Source organism: Schistocerca nitens, chromosome 1, assembly GCF_023898315.1.
Source record: "Schistocerca nitens isolate TAMUIC-IGC-003100 chromosome 1, iqSchNite1.1, whole genome shotgun sequence".
NCBI classification, from domain to species: Eukaryota; Metazoa; Arthropoda; class Insecta; order Orthoptera; family Acrididae; genus Schistocerca; species Schistocerca nitens.
In genome coordinates, this window is record NC_064614.1 from 834,327,350 (window position 1) to 834,343,271 (window position 15,922).

General features: G+C 38.0%; 1 protein-coding gene across 2 annotated transcripts in view; it reads left to right on the forward strand.

Annotated features, from left to right (window-relative positions):
* The window catches only part of LOC126263042 (CLIP domain-containing serine protease B9-like), a 186,991-nt gene that overhangs the window by 82,481 nt on the left and 88,588 nt on the right, over positions 1–15,922 (forward strand). For both annotated transcript variants that reach the window (XM_049960019.1, XM_049960026.1), the window contains exons 2-3: positions 9,268–9,366; positions 11,298–11,588. In XM_049960019.1, the coding sequence (XP_049815976.1) occupies positions 9,318–9,366; positions 11,298–11,588 (340 nt within the window). In that variant the 5' untranslated portion in view covers positions 9,268–9,317. The remainder of the gene's footprint in view (positions 1–9,267; positions 9,367–11,297; positions 11,589–15,922) is intronic.

Sequence of the window (15,922 nt, forward strand, 5' to 3'; positions counted from 1 at the left end):
GAGCTTGTGCTGCTGCAGTTACTTCGAAGTCCATACCTTCTGCAAGAACGTCAGACAAGGCCTTCATAGCTGATGCTGCAGTGCTCACTACTCATCTGAAGGTTCAGTCTGGGCCACCATCCAGTGCTGGCTCTGAATCCTCCCCAGGCAACAAAATCAAAGCAAAGGCAAAGTATCAGCTGCTGATGGGGACAGGAAGCAAGCGATCTGACAATATCAAATTCACTTTATCCGACATCTCGCATCATTCATCTTCACATTTGATGGACCTTGATGTCAGCCTAGGGCACTCGTCTTGCCCCAACACCTAGTCTCCACTGAATTTGAGCTCTCCTCCCCTGTAGAAAGACAGGGTGAAAATGCAACCCCTGTAACAAATGACTCCCATACTATACTGGAACATTAAGGGGTTCAGGACACATGTGGAGGAACTGAAACTCCTAGTACAGAAAGACCTCCTGTGGTTGCATTTGCAGGAAATGCATTTTAAAGCATACGATGCCCCTGTACTATGGGGCTATACCCTTAATAACAAGGATGACACAACTGGGGAAAAGGCCGAGAGAGGGGTTGTTGTGTTTGTCAATAACACACACCACTCCTCTGCTCTCTCCTTGGTTACTGACCCACACGCGGTTGCAGTTGAAGTTCTTGTGTGTTGGAGGAGCACTGTTTGCTGCTGTATTTACTTCCACAAGATACAACTGACTCTGAGGCTCTAACAGATCTTATAGAACAACTCCCCCAAACATTTGTCCTACTGGGGGACTTCAATGCCCATCATATATTGTGGGGCTTGATCCCTACTTGCCCTTAGCGAAGGGTTTTGGAGATCCTCATGATGTCTTACGAGCTGTGCATCCTTAACAACGGCACTCCCACTCATTTCTGCCTACTACTGGGTCATTCTCAACCATCAACCCCTCTTTCTGCTCTCCATTCCTCTTGGCCTCTGTTCAGTGGGAAGTGATAATTGATTATCTTCATTCCAGTGATCACTTCCCACTCTGCATTCACTTACTGAAAAGAGCTCTACCTGAAAGAACACAGCCATGATGGATAATGAGCAGAGCTGACTGGATGCTGTTCAGCCTCTTGGCTATGTTTGAATGCCATGACAGTATCCAGGAGTGGGTGGACCACATCACATGAGTGATCCACCATGCCACTGACTGCTCCATATCAAAGTCCTCAGTCATCTTAGGAGGCAACTTGTTCCTTGATGGACTGCTGGGTGCTGTTAAGTAATCTGGGTCTGGCATGTGTCCCTTCTGTATTTTAAGTGCCACACAGTGGTGAAAAAGCTCACATCCCTTTGATTAACAAGGGCCAAGGCTAAGTGTATCACCAGCGAGAGCGAAAAAAGATTATTGGAAGTGTTTCTGGACTCCATCAGCTGTTCCACTTGTGCTACACCATATGGGAAGCCTTCATGCGGATTTTGGGTAAAAGAAGTAGGCTACCTTTAGCAGCATTGTTGAAACAGGAGTGTCTCCGAACATTGCCCAGAGACATAACTCAGATAATGGGAGAGCATTTTGCAGTGGTTTCTGCCAATTCCAGCCAGGATCCGACTTTCAGCCACTACTACGTGACTGTAGAGAGAGGCATGTTGGACTTAAGTTCCAACAGTCCCGAGTCTTGCAACTGCCCATTCTCCATGCGGTAGCTGGATTTGGCACTGTCTGATGCTCGTGATGTGGCACCCGTCCATGACTAAATCCAGTAAAGCAGCTGCAGCACTTACAAACAGTGTCCAAGAAAATCCTCTTGTGATGTTTTAATTCAATATTGCTGACAGGCTAATTCCCCAACTCACGATGGGAAACAATTTTGATCCTTCATCTCAAACCTGGAAAGGACCAAATGTGTCCCACTAGCTATCGGAGTACACTATTCTCAGTCAGCTACACCAGAGGGTCTTTCATTGTCATCCCTCCATCTTCATTTGGTCCATTCTGTTAAGATGGCTTTTTAGGTACAGAACCAATGATGTGCTGTCAGATAATTTTGTGCACGAAAATGATGTTCCACAGAGCAATGTTTTACTTGTTACTTTCTTTGGCATAGCCATTAATGCTTCTTATTTATGGATGATTTCTCTCTTCTGCTCTTCTTCCAATACCAAAACTTTGAGTCATCAACTGCAACTTACAGTAAAGAGTTTGGAGGAGTGAGCTACAAGGGCTGCTTTTACATTTTGTGTTCATTTTAATCGTTGTTGTCATATTTTTAATTTGCCCAAATTGTGAACATGGCACACCGTTCTCCCTTTTAAAGACTCTGTGAGGTTTCTGGATTTAATTTTTTAATCCAAATGGTCATTGGCACCACACCTAAAGGACCTAAAGACAAGGACCCAGAAGGCACTGAACATATTGAAGTGTCTGGAATGCAGAGGGCGTGTCTGGTAAGGTTTATAGGGCCATTGTATGATCATGTTTGGACTATGGATGTATAGCATATGGTTCAGCGAGGCCTTCTTACCTGAAGATAACTATCGCTGAACACCATGAGGGCATCAGGCTGGCTATCGGTGCTTATAGGACCAGCCCCATACTCAGCCTCTGTGCTCAACTGGTGAACTGCCACTTACCATCTGACAGAACCTCCTTGTGGTGCATCAGGTGTGTGCATTCCTCGCTACTCCCAATTCAGAAGCATACCATACTGTTGCTCGGCCAACTATGGAACACCTCTTTACAAATTGCCCATGGGCGGCAAGGTCTTAAAGGATTTGTGTGAAGTGTGTGTTGAAGAACCTTGGTGTGAGACATATATAGGTCCAAATCCAGGATTACAATCGACTGCCATCTTGGTTATTATAGAGGCCCAGAATAGTTATAGACTTCGTGCAGTATAGGAGAAGCTACATTCCTGCTTCTTTTTCATACAATATTTTCTGGCATTTTAAATTAGTACTGCAACTATGCAGCTGTATAAAAGGATGGATCTAAACAAGGGAATTCTGTTGGTTGTTCTGTTGTTTTCCTGGACCACGTTCTCGAGATTCGGTTGTCTCCAGAGTTCACTATATTTGATGCTGAATTATCCGCGACACTGAGGGCACTGGAGTAGATGAGATGTGCCATGCCTGCCAAATTCCTCATCTGTTGTGACTCCCTCAGTGCCCTACAGTCTCCGCAAGATGATAATGTAGTCCAGGATATCCAGGACTCCCTTCTCTACTTACAAAGACTATCAATGACATGTCTTTATGCTGGGTGCCAGGGCACATGGGTATTGTGGGGAGTGAAAGGATGGATGTAGCAGCCAAGGTGGCATGTCGTGATTCTCAGTTGGTTCATTCAATGATGACATGTCATTTAGGCAGGTCAGACATTTTGTGACATTTCAACTTGCACTTGAAAATGGCTTTAAAGCTGAAATCATGATTGTGTGAAATAAATGAAGCATAATTTACGGTCAAATGGCAGAAATTTCTTTCAAAAAGTTTACAGAGTAATTTGGTAGAAACCCAAAAACATACCACAGATGAATCGCTCTGAGAAAATCTCAGAATATAATAATGTGAAACTTAAAAGGGAGCAAATGAAAGTAATGAATAAGGTAATTATACAGTGTGATTTTTTTTCGTCATGTACAATCTCTAGGGATTGATCGATCAGAGGATATGGAACAAAAACGTCTAATGAACTTATGTCCAGAAATGCTACAGACTATTTGTTCAATCATACTTTGTTACAGAGATTGCAGTCTAATACGCACTGTACCATGCAGGCAGTTACAGTATGCCTGGTTCCTCCTGGAAGGTGATACTGCTCCTCACATGTCATGCCCTAGTGCACTGTCCTGCCATAAACACTGGTAATGTTGTGTCCAGTTCACTTCTCTTGCTGACATACCTCATAGTAGATGTGATACAGTGTTGTACACAACAGTTCTGTATTCGAATCAAGAGCTTGTTGATGCGGTGGTGACTTACAGAAAGGCAAATGGCAGTGAGCAGTGAGCAACAAGGGTGTATCAAGAGACCTATCCCCACTGACATTAACCACAGCATTCAATGTTTGCAACAGTGTTTCACTGTTTGTCTGAGACAGGGTCATTTCAGGACACAGGAAATCATGAAGGATATACCATAAATGTTTGGACATCAGACTTTGAGGACAGTACCAGGCAGTTGGCATGCCAGTATAGGGTAAGCGAAATGGCCATGTGGAACATTCTCCGTGACAGTTGTTGCTACCCTTATCACCTACAGCTTTTGCAGGATTTACTAGTGACAGACTTTCCATATCAGGAGCAGCTTTTTCACTGGATTTTTCATCAGGTGACTATGATCCCAGGATTTATGTCATCCATCTTTTCACAGATGAGGTCACCTTTACACAGAGTGGCATATTCAATTTTCATAAGAGTCATCTGTGGGATAGTTTGCAGAAGCCCCACGGTGTGGTGACAGCAAATCATCAGCATTGGTGCAGCTGGAGTGAGTGGGCTGGAATTATTGGCAGTCATATTTTGAGATCAGTCTTCCATCCACATCACATAACAGGATGGAACTATCGGTGTTTTTTGTGGGTGACTTCGCCTCCCCTGCTACAAGAAGTGCCAATGATGATTCAAAGGTTATGTGGCTGCTACATGCCGGTGCTCCAGCCCACTTCATCATTAATGTCCAGATGCATCTCAATCATGTCTTCCCTTGTCAATCGATCAGACAATGGGGTTCTGTTGCGTGACCTGCTTATTCACCAGATCTCAACTCGTGCGATTTCTGGTTAGGGGGCCATCTCAAAAGTGTCTTTTATGCAGAACCCATTCTAGATCTGGAGACACTGGAGCAGCATATTCGTACTGCCTTCAACACTGTTTGGGTGCAGCCTGGCCGATGTGAACATGTGAGACAGAACATGCTATGGCACATATACACGTGCGTTAAGGCACACGGAAACCATTTTCAACACATACTGTAACTGTGGCTGCATGGTACAGTGTGTGTTAGACACCAGTGTCTGTAACAAAGTATGATTGAATAAATGGTCTCTAGCATGGAAACCATGTATTTCTGGACATAAGTTCATTAGATCGTTTCTGTTCTATATCCTCATACCGATCGATCCCTAGAGTTCGTAAATGGTGGAAAAAAATCATTCTGTGTACAAAGTCTAACCAAATAAGTAATCTACCAAAAGTAAGCTAATTTACATGACATTCTTAAATGAAAATATTCATCTTCCACGCTCAGAATAGCTACACTTTTTTTATATGTGAACTATTTTTGTGGATCGCCCATTGGCAAAGGATCTGTATTGTGACAGTCACTGCTGCACAACTCCTGTTAGTGCAACTGTATAATAATGAGATGAATTACACACACACACACACACACACACACACACCACAGGCACAGAAATTTCTTGATTCCCCTAACCAGAAATTGTCATTAATTGCTTGCCCTGTCCACTTGCAAAAATCTAGGTCATTGGCGTGGCTCACTTCCAGCCTGCTCAGTGTGTAACTATCAAAATAAGTCAGACTAAGGTAAAAATAAACTGTCTGTATATCCAGTAATCCTGATGAAGGTCTGCATAGTTCTTCTATATTATAGTTTGTCATTCAGTGAAGGTGAGTGTGGGGTGAGGGAGGAGGGGGCAAGGACATTGCTCCCTTCATTAATCCTGTACCCTAATAATTCTAACTTCCAACAATGTATGGGTCCTGGCCTCATCACACACTCAACAATACATCTTTTTTAGAGAGTTCTTTAAAAATCTCTGTTATACACTGTTCTTAAATATTTTCAAAGTCTATAACAGCAGAATAATTTTAATTTGCTGACAGAATAACAAGGTTTGTACATCTCTGACAACTAAATTGTCCATTTTCTTGGAGTTGTAAGTATGTTCTGTGAGTTACGTTATTGCTTTCAGTCTAAACTGACACACACAAAGGTGTACTGTACTGAGGGGCAGGGAAGGAAATTCCTCTTTCTCACACATCACCCTGTTCTGACCCCCCTGGAAGTAAGAATTATTGTCTTCACAAACCTAACTCATATTCTCACATAGACACACATCAGTTTGAAGAAAGCCAGAACATATGGTGAATACTAACCAGTGCCAAGTGTACCCAGAGCCATCTGTTGTGAAATCTCAAAACTATTTTTCCATCCATGTCTTCTCCTTGTAACTGAAGATACCAGATGCCTTTGGGTTCTAAAATCTTTCAGTAGTGTTGTACTTTCAGTTTGTGATGTTTTCCCTCATATTACAAGCCAATGTCAAAAACATCTGAAATGTGAATATAGAAAGTATTGATATGTGTCTGAGTGAGATTTCCTGGTAGATGAAAACTGGTGCCAGACCAGAACTCAAACCTTGGACCTTAAGCCTTTCATGGGTAAGTGCTCTACCAACTGAGCTACCCGAGCACAACTCATAAACCAACCTCACACCAGTTTCCTATCTTCCGCACTTCACAGAAGTTCTCCTGCATAACTTTTGCATGGCTGTCACTCCTGATAGAAAGGATATTGCAGAGATATTGTGTAACCACAGAGTGGGGTATGTTTTCATTCTGCAGCAGAGTGTGTGCTGACATGAAATTTCCTGACAAATTAAAACTGTGTACCAAACCAGCACTTGAAATTGAGACCTTTGCCTTTCACAGGCAAGTGCTCTACTGACTCTTTTCTTCCAGGAGTGCTAGTCCTCTAAGTTATGCAGGAAAATTCCTGTGAAGTTAGAAGGTAGGAGATGCAGGACTGGCAGAAGTAATTCTCTGAGGACAGGTTACAAGTCATGCTTGGGTAGTTCAACTAGTAGAGCACATGCCCATGAAAGGCAAAGGTCATGAGTTCATGTTACAGTCTGGCACACAGTTTTAATCTGCTAGGAAGTTTCATATCAGCACATATTCTGCTGCAGAGTGGAAAAATTATTTCTGGATGTGTCATTGTTACATATTATGTACAAATCTCATACGAACTGTACTCTTTGTTGTATACGTTGTATGTAGTTTATACTTATAATGATGTGGTAACAGCTATTATGATTTCAGCAGTAAATTACTATTTTTCTTAGATAATACTGAATTATAATTTTCACTATTGCTTATTCACTATCACTCATACACAAACACTTTTTGTAGGCTAAGATGTTCAGCCCATTCCTGGGGGAAGGGGGAGGGAGCAAGTTTCACATTTTGTGAGAGCTCACAAATTGTATATGGATGTGGAGTGTAGTAATTATTTATAAGTAGCACAGTTGCAGCACATATGATTTACTCATTTTATAAATTGAAAGAAATATTTATATACTTGCTGTGGAAAGTGCTCACACAAATAAACTTATTACATCATACAATGCAGGATGTCATGGCAGTGGCAAATTAGCATTAGACCATGGTCCAAGGCACGTTTCAATGCCTAATGTTTCATCTCGTAATGCAGGAGGCACCATCAGAGGCTATAAAGATTCAAATAGCAGCTCCAAACCCAAACAGACTCAGCAAACCATACCTAATCCACTACAAGCTCCATAACACAAGTCATCACAACTCAGCAACTTTGGACGGTAGTCTGATGATTTACGATGCAGCTATTGCATGGATACATACAAACAGTTCAACTTGCTGAGCATGTTTAAGTTTGAAACTGCTGTCTGAGTCTTTATAGCCTCTGATGATGGCTCCAGCATTAGGAGATGAATGTTAGGTCTAGGCAAATAATATTGGAACAAGATCTAATGTTCATAAAATAAAATTTGTCCAAAGCTTGTTACATTTGGTTTAGAATGTTGTTATAGTAAGGACTTTAGTGTAGCTGACCAAAGTAAGTAAAGCAAACACTGCAGCAATAGTTGAGTTAATGAAGAAGATCCCTGACAGTTGCAGTTGGCTAGGCGTGACAGCTTTACACAATTTTGTAAACATCTTCGTGGCAACATCTCAGTGTTGGTCTGCAGAAGATTTGTTTTGCCTGCAGACACTTGCACGTCACTGTTGAAAGCTGGCAACAGTGTTGCTAACTATCAGGGATCTTTTTACACCAACTTAACTGTATACTAACATACAGATGGGAACAGAATTTGCCCAGCCACAGAAACTGCTTGTTGACAAGAATTACACATATAACCAAGTGTCACTACACATCTAACCAAGCATCAAAGTGTACAGTGGTAGCGCATTCTGAGATATCCTAAGCCCTTGAAGCCAGCACTGCAGTTTAAAGTGCAGATGAGAATCATCCTTCACTTTTTATAGGTTTCTGATCTTCTTCCTCCAAAATTCATTGCGCTGTTTACCCTTAACCTGTCTCCATTGTACATGTATTTAATGGCTGATGCTTGTAATGTACAATGATTCATTGCCACACTGGATAATGCAGCACTCCATTTGTGAAATGTGAATGACATTAATCAGACAATTTGACTTTGCAAGTCATTAGCTCGGCTTGCCAGTTACCTCTTGTGGATAGTTCAAGAATGTGCAGAGCACAACAGCCCATGAAAGAGGTTCTGCAATATGACTTTCCATCATCCTGTGTCATTATGCAGCATGGTAATACACATTACTGTTTACTTAATCTTACCCAAGATGCTCTGCGAGAAGTGAAACCATTACTTGGCTTTTGTGCTTCCTTGACACCTTGCCAATAGATAATATTTGGAATGTGTTTCTACAGTGTTCCATTAACAGCCATCGCTGTGGTGCGCATGTGGTTCCTTGAAGCATGCTGGACTCTGTTAGTGGACACTATGGAGTCCACGCTATGACATGCATCATTGCACAGTTGGGTGTATCCTTATCCCATGCTGAACTTGTAATTTTTTGTGTTGATGGAAAGCAATTCCTCGTAACAGTTTATTTTAATTCACTTTTTGAATTTTTCCCAAAACACTCAAAATCATTGCAGAAACAGTTACTTATGGTTCCTGTATCTAATCATATAAGGTGATACAATGATAAAATGCTGGAGTTGTCTTTCAAAGACTCTGAATTAATCTTTTTGTAGGTGTTTTGGTACAATTCGTACAAAACTGACAAATGACATAAATCCTCATTCAGTATGTCTCCTGTGATACCTTATGTGGTCTTTAAGAAGCTGAATTAGGGCTCCATACTCACTACTCTGTGTCAGTGACATGTTAAAATCCTATTTATAGGTTTTTTTCATTCATTTTCGATAATCTTACAAAAAGAGTAAGTGACTTTAATGTTAGATGATCTATACCAGTTGCCAAAATAAGAAATTTTGTAAAATGGAAAACAGTAGCTGTCATTTGTTTTTCTCCTCCACAGATCACTTATAAATTCCATGGAATTCTGATGATTTGACAATATTTATCAGAATGATGATGAAACGAAATTTAATTAAATGGATTGCATACATAATTTCAGGTAATTAATATCATTGGTCACAAAAGACTTAGCTACTTTTTTATAATTATGTAATTAAATTGTGTTTTTTAACACATTTGGATATTACTTAGTGGTTAAAGTAATTTAGGAATCAAATAGGATTTGGGGGTCAATTCTAGTGTCCGATACCACTCGTCAGCTTCGAGCAATAACTTCATACCTACGGCAGAGACACTACATAGATGCTATCTTTGAAAGCTACTGATCATATTCGCAAACAAATGAATGTAGCGTATGATAAAATTACACAGTTCGCTTGATTAATTACTTGGCCACAAATTATACTGACAAGAGTTAAAGGTAAGAAAAAGAAATAAGAACAGAAAAAGAGAAATATACATGTCTGAAATAAATTATTATCATAATTTGTGAGAGTAAGAAAAACACAGAGAACTTTTAAATCCAGTACAATAAAGCACATGGTGAAGTGGTAATATTATGAATTAGCATTAACTGTTACCACTAATTGTTAAATCTAATGGGATGAGTAACCAAGTAATGAAAATTGATGAAGAAAGTGGTCTAACAAATACTGGAATCGGTAACTGGAACTGACCTGTATAAATTAATTCTAGTTACTGAGTCCAACCATTCCACAGTTCATTACTTAGATCATTTTAACAAGTGTGAGCACTAAACTGTTATAGAATTTCTACATATGGTATTACTATCTTCATTACTACGAAAAAGAGAAAAATTTGGAAGCTATACCTACAATATTTATTAGTTTTTCATAGTGGTTCTGAGATCAATAAGAAATCTAGAAATCCTACAAAAACATAGTCCACAGATTTACTGTAAAAATGTCCAAAATTATGAACCATCCAAAAGTTAGAATTGGCAACTAGAATTGAACTCCTATATAGGTCATTTCTAGTTACCGATTTCAGCCATTCGATGCTTCATTAATCAGATCATTTTTTCAGCACATGTGTGTACTAAAATGTAGGCTAATATCATTTCTGCATTTGTAATTGCTCTCTGAACTACTGCAAAAAAGTCTCTAATATTGGAATCAGTTACTAGAATTTACCTATATAGAAGGTCAGTTCTATTTACCGATTCCAGTTTTTGTTATACACTGCAGTAGTTTTGGAGAGCAATTACAAATGTAGAAATGGTAGTACATTCCAGTGCATACAATGGCAAAACTAATTTGCAAATGAATCATGGAGTGGTTCGAATCTATAACTGCAAATCACCTACATATGTTAATTCTAGTTATCGATTCCAATATTCTTTACTTTTTGTAGATATTCATTTATCATGTACTGGGTTTTCTTTTAGAATTTAGTGTGTTGGTTTCTCCACATTTTGTGCTACTGTTCGTTTTTTTTTTTTTTTTTTTTTTTTTTTTTTTTTTTTTTTTTTTTTTTTTTTTTTAGTTTCTCCCCACCCAAAACTCCCACTTTCCTGTGCTTCTCCCATTAAGATTCAATAATTAATATAAAATTAAAGCTATTTTATAACAGTATGACTTCACCATGTGCCTTACCGTAATGCAATTTAAAGGTTCTCTATGCTTTTCTAGTCGTATAAATTAGGAGAATACTTCTTACCAGACACGAAAATTTGTTTTTAATTCTTGTTCTTAATTATTTTCATTTCTTCAGTTTATTTCAATATAATTCATGACTAAGTAAATAACTGCATGAATGCGATTGTAATTTTATTGTATATTACATTCGTTTCTTTATGAACATGATCGATTGCTTTCATAGATTGCCTTTACGTAGTGTGTTTACCTTAGTTATGACATCATTACTCAAAGCTGAAGAATGGAATCAGATACTAGAATTTATCCAGATTTGGGAAGTGCTGGATAGCATATGCTGACTGACTGAAGTTTAATCAATGTACAACATGACTGAATTGTATTAGCACCTTTTACTAACTTTGAGTGTTTGCAGTTCTGCACGTGGGTTATGCACAAATATATCGATGTCAATCTCCATACACCTGCAAAAACCTGACTGACTGTGTGAACTCACTGAAGAGACCAGAGCAACTTCTTTTCTTGCCTTGTTCGAGTGGTGATGAAGTCAAAGTGTGCTGTCCACGTTCAGACAACCTTTTGAGGCATAATAATTATCAGTTATTGAATGGCACTTGTGGAGAATTATCAGATATAAACAAAATAATTTCTGGTCAAAATGCCACGATAGGACAGTTTCCATGGATGGCACTCCTAGGATATGAAGGTAGGTTTTCTTTCTTAACCTGTTCATGAATGACTTTTGTTAGTGTATTCTAACACATTAACATGGGAATGTCAAACAATGATTTTTATCTTTATTGGCATGATCCAGACTGATTATTTGTTTGTAGAAAAAATTGAAAGTGAAGAGCTCATCGTAGTTAGTTTTTTTGTTTATTCACCCACTGATCATTCTTACAATACTGGCTTAATAGAAAGACAAACAATAAATAAAAGTTAAGCAATGGACAGAATGCACCTAGTAGAACAGTTTATAGTTGGAGGGACCATCCAGCGTATATATTCTCTCTAAAGAAGTAGCTATTACTACAAGTGTAAAACAAAGGAAAGGGCTGCAGCTGCAGATAGGAAGATTCATAGTGAAACATCCTTAGTAGTCAGAAGGGCAATGCATGAAGCCTTCAACAGTTACCATAGAAGAATATTATTGAAAGAGCTCTCACAAAACCCAAAGAAATTCTGTTAATAGGTGAAGGCTGTCAGTGGCACAAAGAAGTAGTACTAGTAGTAGTAGTAGTAGTAGTAGTAGTAGTAATAATAGTAGTCAAGTCAATAGTTGTCAAGCAAAACCAAATACATACTTTTCTCATATGACATTTTGAAAGCCATGGTATAAGGCAGTCAGGCAGCCACAGTATTTCTTGGCTTCTGAAAAGCATTTGAATCAGTACTGTACTGACACCTATAATATTTATTAACAAAAGTATGCTCATATGGTTTATGAAACAAAATTTCTGACTGGATTGAGGATTTCTTGGTAACGATGATGCAGTATGTAATGTGGGATGGAGAGTCAGCAATTTTTAGTACAAGTAATTTCAGGTGTGCTGCAGGAAAGTGTATTAAGACTCTTGCTGTTCACATGATATATTGATGACATGACAGACAATAACAACAGTTTCCTCATACTTTTTGCAAATGAAGCGGTTATCTACAACAAAGTACTATCTAACAAATATTCAGATAAGATCTTGATAATATTACAAAAATTGGCAACTTGCTTTAAATTTATAGAAATACAAAATTTTACACTTCACAAAATACAGACAAGTAATATCCTGTGACTAAAACACCTTCGAGCTGCATTTGGAATGTCAACTTGTACTTTTGTGAGCGTAACAATTTGTGGCGATTAGTAGAATGATCACGTGTGCTAATTCATAGGTAGAGCAGGGAATATTGAAAAAAATGTACATCACAAATTGTCAAAGGGTTGTTTCACTCATGGGAGTTTTTCACAGAAATGCTGAGGACCTTGAACTCGCAGATGCATAGACACTGATTATCCCACAAAAGCCTATGTACAAAATTTCGAGAACCAATACTAAGTGAGGAATTTAGGAATATACTTCAGCCTTTTATGTGTTGTTTCCACAGGGGTAATAACGACAAGATTAGAATATTTGCAATGCTCCATATGCAAATGAAATGTGAAGAAACCGTCTTAGTGATAAGTAACCTGTCATGGACTTCACAGTTGTTTGCTGATGTAGATTAATTTATGTTATCATTTGACTATAGAGGTTATATTGCTTATAAATTTCCTTTAACTGCATTTTTAAATATGTTTAATTCAGTGTTCTGTTTGATATCCATGCTCAGCCTTTCGTGTAGTTTATTCTGTCTTACAAAATACCGTTTTCTGTGTTTTGCTTCATTTTTAAACGTTAGTTAAGTTTAATCTTAGTTCCATGTTAGTGTAATAATAGCTACTGGTTTTATTTATATGCATGAAAGATTGGTAGATGCCTAGTATTTATCTCTGATGCTCTCATTGTCAATACTAATCTTCCTTCTCTTTCTTCATCTCCACTGAATCTGTAGGTCAACAGTCATGCCCTAAACTTCTGATTGTTTGTTGCACCATTTTTTAAGTTATCTTTTATATTTTATTTTGCATCTTAACCTGATGTGCACACTGTTTACTTACTTCATGTTTTGCTTTTTCTACCAGCACTTTTTTGCTTTAATTGATATTAAAATATTGTGTATATAAGCAATATGAATTCTTTTTCCTTCTAGGAAGTCATTGATGTAGCAAGAACAATATTGCCCTGTTGAAGCATTTTTATATCAACATATTTTGGGTCTGATAAATCTATCACTAGAAATTTGCTTGCATAGTGGATAGGCTTGGGGCCAATCATTGGTCACTCTTCATGTTGCTTATGACTGCACATATAGTTGATTCAGTAAAATTTTAGGCTGAGCTTTGTCAAATGTTGTGTACTTTTACTATTTCAGCATCACTGAGGAGGCTATATTTAGTCAAGATAACCTGTTAGTGTTTCAAGGATGAGTCTTTTATTGACGAGATTGATGATGGGAGGGAGATGGGACTGTAAATTTCTGTATCTTATGCATTACCTTTCTTTAGTTCAGTTCATTTCATTTATTTGGAACATGCCCCATCACAATATTTGTAAAAGTACATGTTTATATGCCAAGATAAATAAAAAATAAATCTAATTATAATGGGTTACAGTAATGTGGGTGAAAATTATTCACAATAGAAGACTTCTGTACAGTCACTATAATGTTTTCAGGTAGAAATTTCTATTTTTAATTTTTAGTATCATAATTATTCATAAGCTGGGAAATGTTATTAAATTTCAAATTTGTGAAATTATTTCATGTATAACTTTACTAAAATTGGTTTATCGATTTGCCAGCTGCATCCTTTTCCGTAATACTCCTCCTTAGGGCACCTCTCTCTGTGTTAAGTTCACAACACTCCTATAACAGGAGATCTGTTGTTTGAGCACGCTCTCTGCCCATACAAGCAACACTTGGGACTAGCCTGAACTGATAATAGTAAGACATTAATTTTCCATACCCATTTAATGTTGTGACTTGATGACTGTGGTAAGTTTATGGGAAGATGACACTGAGCAATTAGAAGGAAAAAAGTCTTTTGTGATCCACTATTTTTGTAGTTTCACTCCATTATCTGTCCGATTTCCCTTTCAAAGTGCATCTTAACTTTCTTCCAATCACAGATAAAGGGAATCTGTTGTAACTTTCTGTTGCATTTTCTCAAGCTGCTTATTTGGCGAGCTTGTCTGCCAGTTCATTCCCAGGAGTTCATACATGTGCTTTCAAACATTTGAAGTTAATATGCCATTTTCTCTTCTACAATTTCCAAATTTTGTTTCTCAACTTTTCTATCAAAATTTGTGATACCTCGAATTTTTTAATGATTTTAGGATAATCTGTCTATACATATTACAGGTGCCATTTTAACACTTATTTCTTGTAAGTCCAGTAGTTTCTCTAAGGCTTGCAAGACTGATAATTGTTCTCCATGGTTGATGGTGCACCCATTCTCTAGTGTGTACATTAACTAATAGGCAGGTGTGCCATTAATGATTACTATCACTCTTAAACCTGTTCTGTTCTCTGAATAACTCCATGATATAAACATCTATTGGATATTCCTTGACTTTGTAACTTTCTTGTAAAGTTACTGTGCTTGCTGGATGGGGCCACTGCTTGTAATCTAAGGGAATGTCTATAGAATGGGCATGTTTAGTTTTTATAATTTTATATTCTTCCACTATTGTCTGGAGGTTAATAATTATTGCTGTAAGGTCTTTTAGAATGCATGATGCTTCAGTAGACATTGTTCTGTAGGCTTGAACAATCTTTATGTTGATCAAGTAGGGGTGGGTTCTTTCAACCTTCATACAGTTATATTTTCTTCTTTGTGCATGAATCAAAGCAGGTACTGCATGTACTAGCAGTGGTAGTATACTGTCTTTTGTAAATTATTTTCCCTGCTCTTGAACAAAGTCCACAGTTGAGTGTTGCTAATTTAGATAAAAAAAGAATAAGTTTCGAACATTTTTCAGTCATGTAATGAATGTGTTTGTTGAACATAAATTTACAATCAATAATTATTACACCCAAGTAATTTAATACTTCAGTTTGTTGCAAAACATTATTCTTTAGAAATATACTAACTGTTGCTTTGTGTTTATGCCTTCTCCTTGTTGTCAGCATTACTTTCAGTTTTTGCTCATTAAAATGGATTTTGTTGTTTTGTGGCCAAACTGCGATTTTTTTACTATTTCTGTATAGCAGAGCTCCTCAGCAATAATGACAGTCTGTGCTTTCAGAAACACAATTAAGTCATATTCAAATGTTACCCCCTTTGTGTTACCTGTGTAATCAAAATTCAGCAGAGAATTATACTGGATATCCCAAACACCTGGGCCACAGCAAGATCCCTGTAAGCACCCTTCTGTCACCTTCTTTTCTAGTTTGGTGGTGTTAAATGCCGATACAGCTCTTCTGTCTCTGAAAAAGTGTTTATTT